At 28.3% G+C, this 23,733-nt stretch overlaps 2 protein-coding genes across 2 annotated transcripts; both read left to right on the forward strand.

The window, feature by feature from the left end:
- The first annotated feature begins 1,565 nt into the window (after positions 1–1,565).
- Positions 1,566–6,906, forward strand: LOC136085394 (protein FAM200A-like). The gene is made up of 2 exons (XM_065806698.1): positions 1,566–1,789; positions 6,408–6,906. The coding sequence occupies exons 1-2, from the start codon at positions 1,566–1,568 to the stop codon at positions 6,904–6,906; spliced, it is 723 nt and encodes a 240-aa protein (XP_065662770.1).
- A 4,248-nt stretch (positions 6,907–11,154) lies between these two features.
- Positions 11,155–23,361, forward strand: LOC100209277 (uncharacterized). Its single transcript, XM_065805284.1, has 2 exons — positions 11,155–12,221; positions 22,783–23,361. Exons 1-2 carry the CDS (start codon positions 11,222–11,224, stop codon positions 23,064–23,066), a joined length of 1,284 nt encoding a protein of 427 aa, XP_065661356.1. The 5' UTR covers positions 11,155–11,221; the 3' UTR covers positions 23,067–23,361.
- The last annotated feature ends 372 nt before the right edge of the window (positions 23,362–23,733 follow it).

Genomic DNA, 23,733 nt, shown 5'->3' on the forward strand with positions numbered 1-23,733 from the left:
AAACTGTCATTCCTTGTAGCAAATAAAAGTGTTGTTGGTTCAATTCTATTATGTGATACCACTGAAAATAAAATTTGTCAATTATCGTGATGTTTTCTCGAGTATGAGATGTGAGAATGTTAAAACAAGAAGTTAAAACAAAATACTTTAGTTTAGCACTTCTATTATTTTATGAATGTGAAATTTTATGCTTCTTGAAGCTATGCAAAACAAGTTGCATGATTTGAGCAGGGGTGAACCAAAACCTTTTTTTGTACCATAGGACCGGTATTGGCGCCAAAAAAATGCCTTAAAATGTTAATTTCTTGTCGTTTTTCTTATTATTATTAAATTAAAAATAGAAAAAAAAGGTTCTTGCAAATGTTGTTTTTTTGTATATTTTCGCTAGTTTATTTAGCAAGTGATGTTTACAAATAAGGTTCGCGGAAGGGTTAGGGTTAGGGTTTTATAACTCACCGCATCAAAAAGGTATCCCACCAGTGGCGTAACTAGAGGGAGCACAACCCCGCAAGGCGGGAGGGCTCCGGAGCTTAGAGGGCCCTGCGGAGATTTTTCACGCATTCTTAAATGAAAAACAGATTATTTTTCTATAATAGGAACTCTATTTTAGAATTTAATTTCAATAGAAATTCTATTATTTAGTTTTAAGATTTAGTTTTAAAAGAAGTTCTATTGGAGAATTAAATTTCAATAGAGATTCTGTTACAGAGTTTAATTTCAATAGCAAATCCATTATAGTATTTCTATTGAATATTAGTGAACATTAGTGAATATTAACGTTGTCTATTATAGAAATACCGCTGATATAATTTAGTACTTTCGTATTTGTCGATAAAGTTAGGTGATTTTGAAGTGGAAAATTAAGTATAAACTATTAAATATTATTATATTTAGAAGGTAAGTGCTTTTCTTTTTATATGCATTCATGGAAAGCAGTAAAAATCATAGAATTTTAATTTTCATTTCAATAAATTAAGTTATCAAAATGTTTAGCTAATAGGTAATAAACTAGTTATAATTATAATATTGGTAATATTTTTTAACTGCTTGTTAAAAAAAACTTGCAATTTTATTCTAGCGATTTAAAATTTGATTTAAAATTACATTTTTTAATTAAAAAATTTTAAATTAAAAAATGTATATAAACGCGATACAGGTAGAACAATGTTTTTGTGTTGAGTACGCACTAGGTTTTGTTATAGTACGAGGATAGTACGAATTAACAAAGAAACACAAATTATGTGTACATATCTGATATAAAATTAAAAGAGCGGAGTCAAAATACGAACTAAAGAATAAATACAAATTAAGTCTATTATTTATTCAAAAATATTTAGCTATATGTATTTATATCTATATGGGTTAAAACATAGATATAAATGTTCTAATAAAATATTTTTCTTACAATAGCATGGACTTAAAAAGAACTTATATGAGTGGAGCCAGAAAAAGGAAATTAAAAAAGGAGACTGATGATAGATTACGTAAAAACAATAAAAAGATATCCTTATTTTTTTCATCAGTAGAACAGAAACCTAGTGAAGTAGTTGTAGATAAAAAATATCATGATAAGTCAAATACTCAATATCAAATATGTCGTTACTAGTACTTCTCAAGCAACCCAACAAGAAAAAATGTTATCTGTTTCAATTAACTTAGAACACAATAAAATTTCGAAAGATCATAATGAATCTCGTTATAAAAGTAATGCAGATATTTTTGCAAATCCTAACAATCTTACCACTGCAATGCAAGTTGAAGAAACAGATCCAGAACCGAATATATTTCAGTAATTAAACACATTAACAACAGATATGGGGTATTTTAAAGGAAAATTTCTTGATGATAGCACAAAAAGATTTATTATTTCCTCTGAAAGATGTAAACCACAAGGACCATTTAAAAAAGATCCTTTATAAAATTGTAGACATTTTCCCACAAATTATCATTATTGTGCATATAAATTTGGTCGAACACAGCGATTTTGGCTCACTATAAAATATCTTAGTCCAGCTATCCAAAATAAAGTAATTGAATATTTAAGCCAAAATTTAGAAAAAGCATTATTATTGGAAATAAATGAATCTGTCTTTTTTCTATTATAGTTGACACAACTTAAGACGTATCTAGAAAAAAACAACTAAGTTTACTTTTTCGATACGTTCACATAATTCACAAACAGGACACTCAACCTTGTCAAATAGAGATTAAAGAAACATTTTTGGATTTTATGAAATAAAAGATCACTCGGCAGTAATTTTGACCAATCAATTGTTATTATTGCTCAAAAACAAAGGAATTTAAAAAAGTGCCGTGGTCAAGGATATGACGGAGCTAATGTGATGATCGGCATTTATTCAGAAAAAAATAAATAATATTCAGCCATCTGCACAATATGTTCATTGTGCGAGTTTTAATTTAAACCTGGTTATAAATGACGCTGTTTCTGGTTGTAGAGAAGTAAACAAATTTTTTATAATTTTACAAGAAATTTTCTCTTTTTTTGGCAATAGTATTAAAATATGGGATTTGTTATCAAATTTTAGCGGGGAATCGGAACAAACATTACAAAAATTAAACCCAACAAAATGGTCTTTAAGAATTAATTCTTTATTAGCTATAAAGTTACGCTTTTTAGATATAGTTAAAACTTTAACTGAAATTTTTTTAAAATATTCGAAAAGAGTAGAACAAACTGAAGCTCTAAAATTAAGGGACAAAATATCAAACTTTAAATTTGTTTTTATTTGCGTCATTATGTATCACATATTAACGAATGTAAACTATACTGCGTTAAGAAAGAATAGCTATTATGAAAATAAAAATTCTGCCATAGAAATAAGTGAGGTAAAGTTAGTTATTATTAAGTATGCATCTCTTAAACATAGTTTCAATGTTCGTTCTTTTTTATAATCATTTTGAGAAAAGATTCTTGATTATTTCTCAAATTTATAAAAAAAAATATTTTTATATACTTAATCGTGTTATATTAACTCAATATAACAATCAAATATTGGATATTTCATTTGTAAATATATATTGAAAAAATTTAAAGTGGGAGGGGCCCTTTACACTTTTGGCGGGGGGGCCCCAAATTTATAGTTACGCCACTGTATTCCGCAAATAAATTCTAGGTTCATCACTGCTGAAAAAGAATAAGGAAAAAGCAGAGGCTAAAAATAATTGATTTTTAGCCTCTTATCATAAACTATAAGATATCTTATATCTTATAGTTTATGATAAATAAGAAATTTAGGTTAAATATTAGCATTAGCTTAAAAAGTAGTTCTAGCTTAAACATTAGTTTAAAGCATTATTGTTCTTCTTCTTTATATATTTAGTTTGTCTATAATTTTATTTATGCTGGAGCTTTATTTGTTTATTTAGGTTCATTTTTTTTTTTTTTATTTATGCTTGGAGCTTTATTTATTTCTTTATGCATGGAGTTTGAAGAAGTTTTTTGTTATAAGGTTTCAAAGACTTGAAGTTTTATATTTGTTTTTATTTTATTATTAAATAATAAATATAGGATTAAATAAAATAAAATAAAAGTAGGATTAGTTTTATTTTTAGGTAACATTGCAGAATATGATTCAACTGTAGTTAGATAATATCTTATTGCTGTTTTGTACCATTATTTATTTACATTTATTTACATTTATTTATTCTACTATAATATGTCTGTTGTACTATTTCTTAAACCCCACAAAGTATGCCTTATTTAATCAAACAAACATATCATTGTTGTTTATGCAGTTGTGTGTCATTAATGGAACGGTTTATTTAATAGATTAGTGACAAACTAAATTTTCCAACTGCTTTAGCTTATTATTATTGTTGTTTAAAAATGAATACTGATTTTTTTTTTAATTATAAAGTTATCTTATTATTCTTGTAATTGTTTATTTTATTTTTATCATTGTTATTTGTATCATTAATATTATTAGCTGGTATTTACTTAAACTTTTCGTAAATGACCTACATTACTAGATTTTTTTTGTCAAAATATATAATTTGGTTGACAAAGTCAACCAGTTTGGTAGATGCAGTTTTTAACAAACTTACTTTAGTTTCTTAAACAAAATGGATGAAGTGAATGAAAAAAAGGAAGAACAAGATGTTAATACTTACTTAACAAAGAGGTCTATCCCATTAGTTGCACTCCCAATAAAAAAAGAATATTTGTTTATCATAATGGCAGGTTTATCATAATGGCAGATTTAAGCAATTAAAGCAAAAAAAAAAATCCATTTTTTATCTAAGATAATTGTTAAAAACCTAAAATATTATCATGAGTTTACTGTGATCTGCTACAATCCCTCAAGTAATTGTTAAAGGGTACATTCTGAAAATTTCAAGTTTTCATTTTCAATTTTATGTTTTGTTCAAGGTTAAAAAAAAGAGTTCTGTTTAAAACACATTTAAAAAATATTTCAGTAATATATAAGGTAAAAGTTAATTAGGTACTAAATAAATTGAAAAAAGGTTGCAAAAACTAGGTACTAAATAAAGAATATAGTTAACTAAAAAGTCAAGAAATCGCTGTTGCTAGGGGCGTTGCTATAGGAGCTAAAAAAACTTCAGTTTAGAAAAAGTCAATTATACTTATAAAATTGAGTATATATATTATAAAAATATAAATATATATATATATATATATATATATTTATATATATATATATATATATATATATATATATATATATATATATATATATATATATATATATATATATATATATAATGAAAGGAGAATATTTGTTGTCTTCCTGATGAACCTACTGATGGTGAAACACAGTGATGAAGTAATCAAAAATTAGATAAGTGTTTATATATATATATATATATATATATATATATATATATATATATATATATATATATATATATATATATATATATAATGAAAGGAGAATATTTGTTGTCTTCCTGATGAACCTACTGATGGTGAAACACAGTGATGAAGTAATCAAAAATTAGATAAGTGTTTATATATATATATATATATATATATATATATATATATATATATATATATATATATATATATATATATATATATATATATATATCTGAATCTAGAATAAATTTCAAACAAGATAACATAAAAACATAATTTTTATTTTTTACTGTTTTTAACTTAAACCTTAAACGAAATATAAAGTTCTAAATATGTCAGTGTTAACATATTTTTTATTTTTTCTAAACTTTTAAACCAATAAAAAATGACTTTGTGAACTAAAAAGCTTCAGGTTTATTTGTATGAGTTACATGACGCATAATATTACTATGTTAATTATAGTAATATTATGCTTAGTATATAAAGTGTTAAAGTTTTCTTTATGCCGTAGAATAATGCGCGAGTTCTCAAACCATCGTTTAAACAAACGCTAAAACATATTGCTTGAGCGATCCGAAGTAAATAATCCTCAAAAAAGTAGGACAGTTTACTCCAATGTAGGACAGTTTGCTACGGAGTAAATTGTCCTAGACGGACGGATAAGATAAACTAGGACGTTCTACTCTGGGTAAAATGTCCGACCGGAAAACTTACTTCGCAGACAGTTTTCTCCGTGACAGGCCAAACAGCAGCTCGCGAGCCGCATGCGGCTCTTAAAACCTCATTGCGGCTCTATTCAAAAGTTTTATTGATTCAGTGATAATAAAAACTTGAGTTATACATAGCCGGAAAACATATTGTTTGAAAAATAGATATAGCAAAAGGTAACAATAAAGCACTTCACAATAAAAGTAAGAAAAGAAAAATTGAAGATGAGAACAGGTTGTTTCATGGTGATTAAACAGAAAAATACGCATTTATTGAAAAAGTAATAAACCTATGTGTTTAGTTTGAAATACTGAACTTGCTAGTAATAAGACATGTAATGTTAAACGTCACTATGAAAGAAAACATATTTATTGTTATGAGGAATACCCATTAAGTTCATGTTATAGAAAAAATAAAATCGAGTTGCTTAAAACAATATTTAAAAATCAACAAAAGAATATTTCATCTTCCAGCAAAGAACCAAATATTACGACAGAAGCAAGTTTTATTGTAGCTCAGAATATTGCAAGAAGTAAACAATTACACCGATGGAGAGTTTGTAAAACAAAATCTTTTAAATGTGATCTCAGTTTTAGATACTAATAATAGCAAAGCTCAAAGGTTATTTTCAAAAATTTTTGTTTTTCGGCATACTACTGAAAGAAGAATATCTGAGATTAGTGTCGAAGTTGAACAGCATTGTTCAACTTCGACACTAATCTCAGATGTTTTAAGTCATTTAAAAATTGTGAATCCGTCAAAATTTTTTAAATGACTTAAAAAATTGTGTAGGATTCAACTTGGCATTGGATCAATCAACAGATATTCAATATAAGCCTCAAATGAAAATATTTGTTAGATATGTAACATCAGATGTACTTGTGAAAGAAGAGTTGCTAAAAGACGCAACTCGTGATTTGAAGGAAGCCCTTGACTCTGTTCTGGTGAAAGGCAATGCCCCTAAGAACAAGCTTGTTAGTGCTGCTACAGATGGTGAAACAGCAATGGTTGGAAAACATGTTGTACTTATTGGTTTACTAAAAAGTGATTCAACGTATCCAGAGTTTATCCCAGTTCATTGTGTGGTTCATCGAAAACATTTAGCAACAAAACATTTTAATTTTCCAATTATTTTTGAATCAGTGCTGAAGAGTGTAAATTATATTCGATCTAATGCAAAAAATCAGTTTAAAAATTTCATTAGAGAATTGGAACTTGTTGACAAACCAAGTGACTTGTCATTTTACTATGTTGTAAGGTGGCTTTTAAGTAGTGGCGTTCTTTATAGGTTTGTAGAACTATTAGAACCAATAAAAATTTTTTTGCTTGAAAAGCAAAAGACATTTGAAACCATTTGAAAATGTTAGTTTTTTATAAGATCTTTTATTTTTAACTGATGTAATGCAACATTTACAAAATCTGAACTTGTCACAACAGGGAAAAAATATATATCTGATCTTGCTCAGACTATTTCAAGTTTTCAAAAAAATATTGTTCCATTTCAGAAAGATCTTACTTTAAAAACCTTTAATCTTTTATATGATTATATAACTTTTAATCATTTATATATGATTATAACATATACATGTTAGTCTCTATTTTCAACAATGAAATTTATTAATTTAAAGTATCTAACTAGTGTTGAGAATATTTGTTAGAGCTGCTAAGAATATCAACAACAAGCTTGAAACTAATTAATTTAATAACTTCGTCTGGTAACGGTTTTCCTCGATAGCTCTTATGTTTTCTAAAAGATATGCTTATTACTTTTGGATCTGATCTTACTAGAAGGTAGTGCATCTGATTCATCATTGTGTTTAACCTTGATATTTTTAGTGTTGAGAATATTTGTTAGAGCTGCTTAGAATATCAACAACAAGCTTGAAACCAGATTTTAAAAACTTACCAGTAGTGTGAAAATTTCAGCGTCTAATAAATTTATAGTGAATTATGCAAGTTATTATGCAAGAAGAATATTCAAATGGTCTTTTACAAAATAATTGATGTTATAAAAAAAAGTTCTTTCTGTTATGCCTAATTTTTTGCTTAAATGATGAAAATTTATTTTTTAATTGTAAAAAATAAAAGTTATTTGAACTTATTTGAAAATCATTGAAAATTTTGTTTTGTTTTGTAGCGATTTATTTGGTATTTTGCATTTTTTTAGTAACTTATGCTATTAAGTGGTTATAAGCAAGTTCAGTTTGAATAAAAGCAAGTTTAATTCAAATAAACTAACTTTTTTTTTTAAAGAAACCTTTTTATCTTGATTTTTATATCTTGCTCCCAATTATTTTTAGAAGAAAAGTTTATTGTAATAGTGTTAATTTGAAAAATAATTTATGACCTGGAGATGCTTTCTTAATTTTTTCTACATATGCTTTCCTATTGTGAATAAAATGGAATCAGATTTCATGTAGCCAGGTTTACATTTAAAGAATAGTCTTTACATTCTTTATTTTAACAAAAACTAAATACTAAACATAAATTTTGTACACACTAAATATATTTATAAAAGTAAAATTTCCATTAAAAAATTCTAAAAATATTGGCCAATTATTTTTTTAGAGTTGGCATAGCAACATATTTATTGTGGCTCTTCGACACACGTCAGTAATTATATGCAGCTCTCGCGTCAAAAATTCTGTCCAACGCTGCACAGTGACTCAGGACGATCAAAGGTATTAAAGGTACTATACGCGTCAATCAAAGGTACTATCTTGATATCTTGATATATTACTCTACTTGATATTAAAAAAAAAAGGCTTTTAGAGAATGTTGATATATAGTGAAAATATAATATAATAAAACTATATTTTGTTTCATTTATTTTATTATTTACATTACAATTAATTTAATAACTTCGTCTGGTAACGGTTTTCCTCGATAGCTCTTATGTTTTCTAAAAGATATGCTTAATACTTTTGGATCTGATCTTACTAGAAGGTAGTGCATTTTATTCATCATTGTGTTTAACCTTGAACATTTTTGCCGTGTGCTTAAGTCTAGAATTTCTTATCTGTTTATTCAAACTCTCCAATGCATCTTCCGAATATACCCCAATTGACAAAGTTAATTTATGTAATATAGAAGAACTATGCAGTAGCAGTTTATGTACAGTAGAAGGCATAACATACCAGTCGTACAAACTCACTATACGTTTAGCTGTTTCAGCGCAGTATAAATCCAATTCATTGATATTAATAGGATATCCACAAAATATGGTTATGAGAATATTATGCAATCTTTCAATTATATCACAAATTACTTTAGTAATTTCAGAAAAAACTTCACTATTTTTAAATGCTCTTCGGGCAGTATTTCCGTCATTGGTATTTCAAGACCCAGTTTTAGGCATGTCAACATATAGGCTTAACCGTTCTCTGAAGAGTACCTGAATCTCTTTTTTTAAGTCTACTGATAATTTTTCCTCAATTGTTTTTTGAAAAAAAAAAAATTTTGGTTTATATTTTTTAATTTCAATTTTATAACTCAAATGGAGGATAAATTCTAAGCATTTTATCAGCAATGCAAAGCTGAAATTCGGAGCCCCAAGGCTGACTCATTCTCAGTTTTTGCTTTTAATAAATCAATATTGTTCATTTCGTTGGGTTTAGCATTGCACACATTGCATGATTGAGTGGATTTTGTATCTGTAAGTGTTATACTATACTATACTTGTGTTGCTTGTCTCGTATTTCTGTTTATAAATACTTTGGCTCGATGCTCCATCAAAACCAATCTTTCCATGTAAAATTCCGAATATTTTGTTACCTTGACCACAATTAGGCATATCAATCATTTCAGTTATTCTACTCACAGTGTGAACTAACATGCTTTAAAGAGTACACTTTGCAGAAATTTCAGAAAAGTGTATCTTCTCAGGATAGCATTTCAATTTTTCCTCGAAAATATTGTGCAAGGTAAGATAAATATGCACATTGTGTACAAAAGCTGTGTTTTTGATCATTTGATATTGTTAAACGCTGAGATCAGTGTTCATTTTTAACGCAAAAGCTTCCTCTGCACTCATATTAATGGGAAAGGTTTTATCCAAAGTTTCATCAACTTTTTCTATATCTAAAACATTAGAAATATTTTTTTTTATAATGGAGGCTTTTTTTTTTTCTGGAGCAGCATTTGCACTTTTTGCAGAAGCTAAAAATAGAGCTTCATGATGTTCAGTGGCTAGTTCTTTTATTTTTTCCTTTTGCTTCGCTCTCTAAGAACACTCCATTGTTTATGGGGTCTTCCAGAGCCAAAATGGCTATTTTTATTGTTCATAAGATTTTTTTGAAGCCAACGATTTTCTTTTTGTATAAATGTATCATAATTTCGTCCACATTGTTTTAGATTTTCCTTCACCTTTGAAATAAATATAACTAAAGCAACCTTTACTTTATTTAAGTTTTCTGTGCGAATTTCTTCAGTATTTTTTATTTCATTAAGTAAATCCTTCCATAATCCTAATTTATCCACTCCTAATTCACGTATATTTGGGATAAGATCTAATCTTTTCATTGCTATTGTTTTTAAGAACCATCAATATAATAAAACTAATATATCAGAAACATTTTAAATTACATTATATATTCTTTTACTTTACACTGTTTAAAATTTTATTTTGTTATGGCTTTAACAATTGTCACATTGTTACATCCTGTAAAAACACTATATTACTAAGTTAACTTTATATTACAGAAAATAATAAAGTTGTTCAATTAAGCTTTTTCAAACATGTTGTACTTATCGAAAAATAATTCGTTCTTTAAAATTGTCAATAAATATTTTAACAAACTTTTAAATAGTATATAATGACAAAAGCACATTTTTTAAAACTATATTTAATATTTATGATTTAAAAACTATATTAGAGCAAGTAATACAAGTAAAAAATAAAAATTTAAGTTTCTCGCCATTTTCATTTGTTTTGATTATAACAAAATACTTTCAAAAATGGCGGAAAACAAGGTTTTTAAGTGCTTAACAACATTTGTATTTCTTTTATAACTTCCATTACCGCAGGAGACCGCAGTTATCCCTTTATATTTTAAAAGTAGAAATGTTAATTAACTAGAAAAAAAATATATTTTTTTGGAACTCGGTGGAACATTTATTTAGCTGATGTATAAACCAAAAAAATACAATTACTTGCCTTTTTTTCCAAAAATCTTTAAACTTAAACAAAAAAAATCAGCCTTTTTTTTTTTTTTTAGTAAATTTGAAATATATAAAGCCAAAAGATTATCTTTAAAATAAATATACACTTTTATTTAAATTAAGACTACTCTTTTTTAGTTAAATAAAAATCTCACATTTTTCAGATTTTTTTGAAAATAATAACAAATTTTTTCACTTCTTTTTACTATAAAATAAAAAATAAAAATTATATTAAAAAATTATTTATACTTTTGAAATAAAAAATTATTGCAATTTAATATTATTTAAAAAAGGGCACTTAATTTAGAGAAAAGTTGTGAGGGGTTTATTACCATTTTGTTGTTGTTTTGAGTCACTGTGCGCTGTTCTATAGGAATTCGCCTCCAGTTATTACTTCACCCGCGCGGTGATTAGGCCTGTTATAAAGTACGTTACGGAACAACATCAAAGATTACGCATAAAAACGAAGTGGTCTTCAAATATTATGTGAGTAAAAAAGTCACGAGTTTTAGTATGGCAGATATAACCGGTCAAGAGTTTATTAACGTTAACGATGATTGCATTAAAGTTAAAGAAAAAGGAATATCTGTTACAACATGTGCTTTGTTCATAGTAGCAACTATGGCTGGCAGTGGGATTTTAGCTATCCCTAAAGCTCTAAGTGAATCTGGATGGACAGGAATTGTTTTGTTAATACTTGGTTGCTGCATGTCACTTTATTGTGGAATTATTCTTGGTCAATGCTGGATGTTAACAACTAGAACATTAGAAAGCTCTAGGCAACACATACGAGATCCTTACCCTGAAATTGGAAAGTATGCAGCTGGTAAATTGGGAAAACGAATAGTTGAAATTTGTGTTCTTGTTACTTTGGTAGGAGTTTGTACTGTTTTTCTCTTACTATCAGCAAATCAAATATCATCAATTGTGAACGGAAATATTGGTACTCTAACGCAAAAAAATGAATTTAGAGTGTTTGTTTTGATATGTGGACTTGTTCTTTTACCATTTACATGGCTCAACTCCCCCAAAGAAATTTGGCAATTTGCTTTAGCTGCAAGTCTTTGCACAATAATAGCATGCATATTTATAATTATCAGAACAAGTATGTACTTGTATGAAAAGGGTATTGCACCTGATGATACAAGGACAACAGAAACATTTGAATCTTTTTTTTCTGCTTTTGGAACAATTGCATTTGCTTTTGGAGGTGCAACAGTTTTTCCAACATTCCAAACTGATATGAAATTTCCAGATAAATTTCCTCTTGCAGCAATCTGGGCATTTATAGCTGTACTCTTTATGTATATACCTGTTGCAGTCTTACCTTATCTTGCTTTTGGTAGTAAAGTAGATGGCAATATTTTAAAAACACTCAAAAACCAAATAGGAAATGGAAAGTTTATGATTACAATATCTGAAGTTGTGATTACTCTTCATTTGCTGTTTACTTTTGTTATTACAATAAATCCAATTAGTCGACAGCTAGAAAAGTATTTTAAAACAGAGAATAGTAAGATTTTTTGTTAGTTTGTTTGAAAATTATTTTAAGTGCGAATCTGTTATCAATTTATATAAAAAACCAATATATTTAAAATTTATATTTATTGCAATTAATGTTTATTTAATTGTTTGAATATATATATATATATATATATATATATATATATATATATATATATATATATATATATATATATATATATATATATATTTGAATTTATATATTTATATATTTATATATTTATACTTATATTTATATTAGCATTTGTTCTAATTAAAATGCTTATTAGTTTTAAAATTAATTGAAAAATTTATATCTTATAGAAAAAGTTTTATTGTTGTAAAATAGATGTTTTACTACTTATAGGGGGTCATCCATAAATTACGTCTCACTATAAGGAGATAGAGGGAGGTTGGTGGTTTTGTGGCGACTCATATAAAACTTGCTTCTTAAGTGTTACAATTTTGTGATGAGGAGGGGGGAAGGATGAGGTCAAAAATGGTCAAAAATTTTGTGACGTAATTTATGGATGACCCCTAAACAAAAAGGCATCAGCAGCGTTTGTGATGTTTTTTGAAATAGGTAACTTTCAGACATTGAATAAATAAAATACATGTCAAATGATGATGTTTTAGGGTCATTCTGTGTCAAAACAACCAAACAAAAATTTTCGGCACTATGCCATCTTGGATTTTGATGATTTTTTGAATACAAGCTTAAATTAATGAAAGAAAACTTCACTCAAAATTTTAGTATCTGAATCTATATTGTTTCAGAGATATCGATACTTTGTCCCAACCTCTTTTTTGACTGTTTTTTTCAGCACCATTTAATTTTTTAGCTAATTGCACAACACAATTTGCTTTAACTTCTGAAAATACTTGTTCAAAAGTGGTAAAAATGTTTACCTAACTATTTGTTAGGGCGAGGAACTCAAAACTATGGCTAAACCCCTCCCCCCCCCCAAAAAAAAAAAAAAAAAATCAAGCTTTTATATGAAAATCTAATTTCAAAATGGTGTAACACTTTTTGTTTGTTTTTTGATACCCCATACAAAAAAATGTTTATATTGAGATGCCTAAATGGTATGATTCTGAAATTTTTTCTTGAGGTTTTATATGTAACAAACTCTATAATATAAAAGAACTGCAAGGGTTTTTATTTTTTAAATTAAATTTATTTGCATTTTTAAGTCTTATAATAATAAACCAAAAAATATAGAAATAAATTGAACAATAACAAATAAATAAACAAATTGAAATAAGTAAACTGTAATAAGAAAAATTAAAATTAGAAGGCAATAAGAATTAACAATCTTTAACAGTTTTATAAAAAATTAGTTCTCTGGTTTAAAGTTTGCCCAGCTGTCTTTAATGCGTTGATGATCAATTTCACTGATTTTGTATTGTCTTTCTGTGACAGTTGTTGGGATATTAATCATTAACAATAGGTTTGTTGATGGAACCCATCACACGTCATCTCTAGAAGGCCAATAATATGAATTTGAAGGGTAACATGGATGCGTGAATCTAACTTAAAAGTCTTTATTTTCAACATCAATCTCCTCAACTAGTCCGATCCATGGGTTCTTATCATATATCAAACATACACACACTCCAATGCTTACATCAATCAAGTATTTTTTAATAATCCCATCAGTTTGAAAATTAAAAACAAATGAATACTCCAATTGTTCAGAAACAACTTTAGTTCCAATTTTTGTGTTACTTATTGGAATGAAATTGTGATAGCTGCGAGTGCCTGGTAACGTTTTTGTGGTTAAATATCTTTGCTCCATTTCAATTCAGATTATCATGTTTGACTCCTTAGATATGTAATAAAATTAATTCCTATGATTTCATTTTGACAAAAATAAAAGATTGCAATGCTGTAAGTATATGATTTGTTGTTGTTCGATGAAGGTTAGCAATTGAAGTTAGTCGTTTAACATTCCCACCAATACCATCACAGGGTGATTTACCGTGACTTGTAGCAAAAAAAGACCATGCACATTTCATAGAAAAATCTTGTTTATGGTGGCATATATTTATGAAGTGTTTACAGTTTTTGTACTGGTCAGCACACCCATCTAAAAAGTAATGAACAGTTTCTATTTGATGAGAAATATTGATTTTAATATGTTTAACTGTTAACTTCATCACAGGATATACCATATCTACATCATGCAGTAAATTATCAGAGATAAAACATATTAAATCATATTTGAAAACATTATTTACTTTATATTACACTACTGTTGGATGCAATGTTGCTTGAATTTTTTTCCAGTGAAAACTTTCTACTTTGTCTTATACTACATAGTCATAGTTTTCTGAGAAATCACAAAGGACCTCAGTACTACTTAACTCATCTTTTAATTTTCTTAAAGAAGCAGCTTGACTTTTCACAATATAAGAATGAACAGTAAGCATTTGTAACTTATTTGTCAGAGTATTAATGAAACTACTTGTGGTTTCTGTCAGACTTACTAGCTCAGATCGGTCTGTTGTCTTCCATTGTTTGTAATCTATACAACAAGCATTGTCTCCACTAATAACTTCTTGAGAACTCAACTCATTTTCAAGATAATTTCCTAATTTAGAATCTTCTGGACACAAAGGGCAACGATGTATCTTGCAATTCTTGTTACAAACAAGAATTGCAAGATACATTGATACCCTACAACAAACAAGCATATCAAAAGTTCATGATAATCCTTTAACAATTCCACTGCACTAATCATTAACTTAACATTTTGATGGTAGGTACACACATACTGTATGCGTACCAGATGCTCCTACTGTAATGCACCATTTTGAATGATGCGAGCTAAAGTTAGAAAAACAAGTCTTTATATCTGGATGACTGGTTTTAAACTTAGCGTATAGTTCATTTAGATTTGAGAGAATTAAACGCTTTTGCATGTGAGATCTTCAAGCTATACTCACAAAATCTTTTTTACCAGCCATTTGTCTGCTATTTTCATCGTTACAATAAAGTTCAATAATTTTATCTACAGTCTCTTGAAATATTTCTTTTTTTTTCTTTTTCTTCAGGAAACAATAATATACCATTTTTCTGAAGCAATTTGTGTGATATCTGCACCATATAATTAGTAACACTAAATTCTCTTTCTATATCTTTGTTAGACCAAGAAATTGGAACCAGTAGTTGAATACCAGTAGTTGAACCAGTAGTTAGTAGTTGAATTTTCCTTTGTTGATTCCGATTTGAAATTAAAATTTTTTCTTTGATTTTTACTATAAGTAAATCCATGTCATTTGCTTTATATTTAACTTCCTTAGATAATTTATTAAAGGAATCTTCTTGGCTTAACTGATCAAGATCTATATTTAAAGTCCTTGCAATACCTAACTTTACTGTTTTTTGAACATGTAATAATTTCTTTTTACCAAGAGCAACTCTTGAGTGTCTATTCACAGCATGCATTTTAAGAGGACTTAGTTCATAACCGTCAAAGATGAATAAAGATTTTCTTTTAACAATTTGTTTATAATTAGTTCATTATCTTTATCTTCATAAATCTAGCTGCAAGTCAATTTTCCTGTTCCATTATCTTTAAATGACATCAATTTAATCTTACATGCGGGACATATCTTTTCTCCAGGAGTAACATTAATACCAATGTTTTTGAATTTTCCAGCAAGTTAGATATTAATTTCTTTACATCCTTCTAAAAACTTTATAATTACTGCTTTAGTGAGAGTTTTACAATAAAAAAACTCTTATATATAGTTACGATAAAGCTTTAAAAAAGTTTTATGGCTAAGTAGTAATATCATTTCTTCTTTTTCCATTGTGTAAGTGAAATGGATCACAGCAAATTATTGTGATTGTTGAGTAACGATTTAAGTAAACATATTCATGGTGTAGGCAAACTGTTATATTTTCATTAATTTCAATACCAGAACGACTAATTATCAAGTCTTTATCAATTTAATTATTTTAAGATTTTTAAATAGAAAATCCTTCAGCTATAAAACATAAAGATTGCATAAAATAAAGATCTTTTTTGTGAAATGCAAACAAGTTTATATGTTAGAACTCTACCTGAGATACTGAGATTCTACCAATTTTTTTTTAAATGCAAAAAATAAATGCATATAATTTAATAATATTTTTTCATTATTAAATAAACAATTTTTTGTTATTTTTTTCTTATAAGACTTTAAATGCAAATAAATCTGATTTAGAAAAGAAAACCTTTGCAGTTTTTTTGTATTATAGAGTTTGTTAAATATAGAACAAAAGTAAATCATCAAATACAAATGTGAATACTCTAAAATTGACTTCAGAAACAACAGTTTATAACAAAGAAAATAGTATTTTTGCATTTCCTGATGCTCTTAAAAGACCTGAGTTAAGAAAAAAATGGATTAAGTTTGTTAATAGAAAAAATTGGTTTCCTACAGAACATTCAGGTGTTTGTAGTGCACACTTTGATCCAAAATTTCTAAAGCACGGTGTTAGAATGACTCTTATTTATGATCTTCATATGATACCAACTATTTATTCAAATGATGCAATAAAAAACATTCCACCTTCTCTGTTATTATCTATTCCAGGTCCATCAAGAAAATCTCCAACTAGATGTGTCACAAGCATTCAAGAGGAATCGGATATTTTTATGGAAAAAGATTCTATCAAAGACCTAGAAATGTTAAATTCATCTTCAAGTCCTGTTGGCTTTATTTTTCAAAAATATGACTCCCATATTTTATATTATTGTATTTTTAGTGTGGCATCTATTGATAATGCTCCCTGTATTGAATCAATACAAGTCGATTCTACTTTGCATGTAAAGTTGCATCACAATGGATGTCAAATTCCTCTTCCAAAGTGGTTTAAGCAAAACCAATATTTACTTAAAAATATTAGCATATTAGAAAACCTTGCATCATATATGCGTATTTTTGTTGCAGAAAAAAAAAATACTATTTTAGATGAAATTCATAGTATCCAATATTATAAACCGAAAGGCAGGAAACCATATTCATCTGAAGTTCTTCGTTTTTCATTATTACAACGCTATACTTCAAAGCAAGCATACGGAGGAATTGAACCCTTAAAAGCTATTAAGTTACTTTTGGAGGAAGGAAAAGTAGACCCAGACTGTATTTTAATGTTGGATGAAATGTATTTACAGAAATGTAGTGAGTATAGTAGCGGTAAATATGTTGGTTTGGATAAAAATGGTAACTTTTTCAAAAGTATCCTTGTTTTTATGGATGTGAGTTTAAAAAAATCTATCCCTTATGTCATAAAGTCTTGTCCACAAACAAAAATAAATCGAGATACAGTTTTCCTTGAAATTAAAGAAAGTTTGTCTGTTTTGAAATTAGCAGGATTTAATGTACGTTCAATAGTTGCAGACAATCATTCGACAAATGTATCAGGATATGGACAGTTGATTAAATGCTTCGGAACTGGTAAATCTGAAGAAGATCATTTTATTGTGTACGAAGAAAAAAAAATTTACCTTATGTATGATAGTGTTCATCTCTTAAAAAATATTCGAAATAATCTACTTAATTCTAAGCGATTTATATTCCCTGTTTTCCATTTCGATGGACTTTATGATCCTATTTTAGTTTAAACACAAAAAAATGAGTAGCCTCCTCGACTGTAGTGGCCCCCCTCGGGCCTTGGAAAGGTGAATATTCTAAAAAAAAAAAAAAAAAAAAAAAGTTACTGCTGGTGAAATATCTTGGCATCTTCTCCATAAAACTTACGAAAAAGATGAAAAACTTAGTGCTAATTTACGTAAGGCAGATAAACTCACATTTCAAACTTTACATCCAGGAAATGATAAGCAAAGTTTTCCTCTTGCTTTGAATGTTTTTCATGAAACAACGTCAGCTGCCATTAAAAGTTATTTTCCACAAGATTTATCTGCAGCTGAATTTTTACGCCTTATTAATAGTTGATGGTTAATATCGAATTCAAAGTCAAAATATTCAAATAACTATATAACTGAATTCTTACGTTGTTTTTCGAAGTGGATTAATGAATGGCAAATAAAACAGTTAAAGTAGTGTGGAAAGTTTACTCTTAGCAAGCAAACAGCAAATGCTATGATAAAAACATTACAAAGTTCTGCTGATTTGTGTGATGATTTACTCAATGAAGGTTATACTTACATTTTAACAAGTCGTTTCCAAAGTGACCCTCTAGAACGTCAATTTTCAAAATATAAACAAATGAGCAGAGGTCGTTTTCTTGTTGGTTTACGTGAAGTTGAATCTTCTGAGAAAATACTTCAAATTAAATCTCTAATGAAAGAAGATATAAATTACTGGGATTTAAATCTTAAACCAGAGACAAGTCCAGACCTTTCATGTTAAATCGATTTTGAAAATGATTTTGAAGAGATTGATTTAGACGATGACAGCAAGGAGGTGGCAACCTACATTGCAGGATTTATTATGAAAAAAATCTCTATAAAATTTGTTTGTTCTAAATGTGAAGCGTTATTAAATCATGAGGTCACCATTTGTGTTGAGTATACAAATTTGCTTTCTAGAGGGGGGCTTCAATTACCTGGGAAACATCTTGCATCATATATATCCCATTGCTTTGCTAAAGTAGATTTAGCTCAAGAAAATTTATTTTTAAATGCTGATAGTATCAGATATGCTGCAAGAAAGCTCCTGAATCTTGGAAGAGGTGGATCTTCATGTGTCCTCAACATTTTAATAATGCTATAATATTTATTAATAATAAAATTATAAACATATACTTTAACAACAAGCAAATAATTATCAATGGTGGAAAAAGAAAAGACGAGATTGTTGCTTTTAAATCAAAGAGAACAAAAAGAAAGCATAATGATTAATTTATTTCTTGTTGTTAATTTCACAGTATTTTAAAATTTATTGTGATTTTATGAATGTTTATATTACTTTAAATAAAAAAGAATTTTAAACAGTTGTTTATTTGTTTTAATAATTTATCTTTTTATTATTCCAGCATTTTCTATGAAAACTCAATAATTACAACAACAACAAAAAACTGGCCTTCTAATTTTTTCCGTAAAAACCAACAAACCCGGCCGTGTTGAAACATTACAAACAGGTTACTTTTTTCAATATAATACTTAATTTGTTCAGAGCATAATGTCTAGCCACATAAAGAGCATTGTATGGAAGTATTTTAAGAAAGCAGATAATTATGTTGCTTTGTGCGATGTATGTGGTGAGACAATATCATGCAAAGGAGGAAGTACGTCTGCAATGCAAAATCACCTGAAATTGCGTCATCCTCCAAATCTGGTTGCTGGGACATCTGGTGCGGGTGATATTAATATGATAGTAATAATCCTGGTTACTTAAATTAATTGCAGGTGTTCCAATGATAGGATACACATCAGTTGTCACACGAATAACTTTGCAATTTCAAAAAAGAAAGGCATCCATTTTTGCCGAGGTGCATGAAATTATGGGACAAATGAACTTATATCCTTGTCTCACAAAGGATGCATTGACATAAAATTCAAATGAAAGCTTAATAGCGGTTTCAATACATTTGATTGACTAGAACTGGAATCTTGTCAGTTATGCAATCAACCTGATCCACTCTTAGGAGCGCCACATAAGCGTCAACCTATAGGCAGGCCTGGAGAAAGCAATGGATGCTTGGCAAATTCCAGAACCCTTTGCGGTGGTGTCAGATAATTCCGCAAACATTGTGCTAGCACTAAACTCAAGCAAACGTGTGCAGCGTGTGGTACGGTGTGTCGGGCACACAAGCCAATTAGCCATAAATAACAGCATCAACGCTGTCCAGACAGTGATGAGTGCGCTGGCGGACATCAGAAGAGTGGCAAAGTTTTTTACAAGTTCGAATCCGTCCTGGAATGTCCTCAAATAAATTCAGATGGATGAGATCAAGACAAATGCTAACTACTATCAAACTCCAGCATCCAGGCTTCCCCAGCCTGTTCGTCCTATAATGGACTGTGAGACCAAGCATTATTCGGATTGCTTGATTTCCTAAAGCCGGATGAGGGGAATGACACGTGGGCCGTTATACAGCTGAAACAAAAGCTTGTTAACAAAATAAACCAACGGTTTGGTTGGCAATGACTTTCCTCGCTATTTAGGCATGGTTGCTGCCCTCCTGGATCCTCGATTCAAAAGCTTGCCATTTTTGACTGCCGAAGACAAAGCCAGTTTAATAATGTATTCAGAAGAGTTGTACGCCACATTTCAGCCACAATTTGCCAGCCCTGCACCAGCCCCTGCAGCCACCAAAAAGAAGAAAACAAAGGTGGATTTGTTTTCACGAATCTACAAGCCAAGCACAATTACCAGTTCACCTCAACCCACTTTTAGACAGGAGATGCAAATTTATATTGCAGAAGCTGCTGTACCACTCACGGGAGATCCATTAGTGTGGTGGAAGTCAAACAGTTTTCGTTTCCCCCTTATCTTTAGGTTGGCTGCACAACTTTTCTGCATCACAGCTGCCAGCTGTCCGAGCGAGAGAGTGTTTTCAAGTGCAGGAAATGTCATAACAAAGAAAAGGTGTCAACTAACGCCTGAACATGCAGAGATGCTGGTTTTTCTATACGAAAATTCAGAGATGCGTTTGGAAAACTTGGTTAATGAAAATGATGATGAAGATGAAGAAATACAAATCAGCAACCATGTCGAACTGACGAATAACAATGACGATGGTTAAACAATGTGTACATTATAAATGTATTACATTAATTTACGTTTTTTATGATCTTTTGTGCAACTTAGTAAAGTTTGACATTAACATTTTTGTTGACTTTTCATTCGTTATAAGCCAAAGTATTAAATTCTTTCATTTCGAATAAGCCAGAGTATTGAAATAAAATTTGTTTGTTATATATTCTTATAACAATTTACAATAGAAATCTCGACGAAAACTTCGGATCACTCTGGAACTTTAATTCGCTTAGTCGGCGTATTTTTTTAACCAATAACAATCTTTGTTTCTAGATTTGGCGGGTTTTTAGTGTTCGCGAATATTCTTTCCGCTACAAAATGTTTTGAGAACATTCTTGTTTAAGTATGTTTCCATGTTTTTCCGCGTAACAATTAGTTTTTATAATACACGCTAAAAATTAACTTCATAACTTTAATCTTTACTAATCAAATGTTTTTATATTTTATATATATAATTTTTTTATATAAAAATATTTTGGCTTATAACGAATGAAAAGTCAACAAAAATGTTAATGTCAAACTTAAACTTGAATGTTCTCAAAACATCAATGTCGCAACTAAATATTGTATGCGTGGTCATGATCAGAGTGCGATCGCAGGCCTTTCCCGACCAAACATAGTGTAATATAATATTTTCAGTAAATTTAAGAAAAACTGTTTGTTTATTATGCATATGATTAACAACAAAATATAAAATAATTACATTATCATAATACATACAATGCATGTGTACACTATTACCAAAAAATAAGGACTTCATTCAAAAACGCATAGTCGGTTAACCGACAGTTTAATGGGGACGGTTAACCGTTTTTCCAAACAAATAACCGGCAAAATCATTGATGATTATGCATTGCAAGCGGTAAAGCAGAAATCATTAAATAAAATTAAGTCAACCATTCTAAAATCTAATGCGCTAAAGAGAGTTGCCTCTGAAAAGCAGGACTTACTAAAAAAAATTACAGCAGCAAAAAAAGTACTTATTGACATTATTTCCTGTCAATAAGTACTTTTTACTTATTGACAGGAAAACTGAGATTTACATTTGGATGTTTTAGTTTTTCAACCTTTTTTTTTTTTTTTTTTTTTTTTTTTTTTTTTTTTTTTTTTTGATTTGATTATTCTTTTTTATGACTGGATGATATGAAAAATTTTTGAAATCGGCTGTGTGTGATGATTTTTGATTATTGTTTGCTGCTTAGTCATCTATTTTGTGCAATGTTAAATTTTATGATTTTCTAATGCAAGTATGAAATTGATTTGTTTCAAGATAATATTTTTGTATGTGTAGGAATATTAGTTTTTTTAGATAACAGTGTTTATTCCCTAATTTTATTTATCTTAGCTAGGCATTCTAACAGTTTTTAAATAAAAAGAAAATATTTCAGTGCCACTTTATTTTGAAATTCTTCCAAAAATCTCTTGAGATTTTTATTCTTTTTCTTAAACTCGGTAGGTCTCCTTAAGAACCTTGTAAAATCTCCTAAATTATCCTAATTTTTTAGGCAAAAAAAGTGTGGCCATTTGATTAATCTCTTGATATTAGAAAATTATGAATTATCAAATTTATAACCCTCTCAAGTTAAAGTGAGAAATTTAGTTGAGTATAGTAAGAAAAATATTTTACAAACTGGTTACATTTACATTTGCAGTAAATGGGGCTTAAATTTTAGAGTTTTTTTTTCAGGCTCCAGTTGTTGGATTTTTTTATGTTTATATTTAATTCGACTTAAGTATAAGCATGAATATGTTTAAAATTTGCTCTCTGTTTGCAAGTTAGTAATAACGAACGCTAAAAAGGTTGATGCTGTGTATCTTGGAGATTAGGTTGATATATTTAAATTTATTTTCAGATTTTGGTAGAACAAGAGTCATACTAAGATCATCAATAGTCTTTTTTATAATTGGTATATCTGAAGCTGTTCCTCATTTCGAAGTCATTCTATCTATTGTTGGCGGTACAACAGTAACAATGACATCTTTTATATTGCCATGCTATTTTTATTGGATTTTGAAAAAAAACATTCCTTTTTACGTAAAAATTTTACTCTTAGAGATTGTACTGGTTGCTGTGATTAGTGGTGGATCATCCACCTATACCGCTTGTACTCAGCTGACAAATCCATTTGCTTCTTAAGAAACAAAAAACAAATGTTTTATAAGGAAGTTTTTTCTATTTTTGACAACTTTTATTTTAAGATTCTGTTTTTTAATTGTTTATTTTTTTTTTTTTTTTTGTTACCTTTTTAATTTTAATTTTCCTTTAAACAATTTATAATTCAAACTAAACAATTTATATTTTAAAATATTTTTAATAAATCATATAAATTTTATTAAAAGCTTTTGTAAACATGAAAATTTTATTAAATAATTTTTCCAACCTAATATAATATTTCTGTAATTAAAAAAAAAAAAAACTATTTTTTTAAAAATTGTTTGTTTTTTTTCTATTAGCTTAATAATCAAAATATTGCTTTGAGTTAAATCATTGAGTTATGTTTTGAAAATCACGTTACATGAATGAATTTATATTTTCGTTAAAGGAAAACTTTTTATTATTTTTTTTATTTTTATGAAAAATATTTATTAGTTAATTGAATTTAAACAGTCACTAGATTAGATAGTCTGGAAGTGTACAATAGCTTTTCGTATAATCTCTTTGTACCCAAAAAACTAGAACCCAGATCTTTTGGAGTGCAAAATAGTAAAAACATAATAATTTACCCATTCAGATAGCTGTAGTTTTATGTCTAATAAGTTCTTTTCTTTATTCAAGTGGTCAAAATTTTTTATTGTTGAATCAT

This window comes from Hydra vulgaris, chromosome 09 (assembly GCF_038396675.1).
Source record: "Hydra vulgaris chromosome 09, alternate assembly HydraT2T_AEP".
NCBI classification, from domain to species: Eukaryota; Metazoa; Cnidaria; class Hydrozoa; order Anthoathecata; family Hydridae; genus Hydra; species Hydra vulgaris.

Excerpts from the sequence above, each read along its gene's own strand:
- LOC136085394 (XM_065806698.1), top strand. The coding sequence starts at position 1,566 with ATGATAAGTCAAATACTCAATATCAAATATGTCGTTACTAGTACTTCT. Across the intron at positions 1,790-6,407 it reads CCAGAACCGAATATATTTCA|ATATGTAACATCAGATGTAC; the intron begins GTAATTAAACAC and ends AATATTTGTTAG.
- LOC100209277 (XM_065805284.1), top strand. The coding sequence starts at position 11,222 with ATGGCAGATATAACCGGTCAAGAGTTTATTAACGTTAACGATGATTGC. Across the intron at positions 12,222-22,782 it reads GTATTTTAAAACAGAGAATA|ATTTTGGTAGAACAAGAGTC; the intron begins GTAAGATTTTTT and ends ATTTATTTTCAG.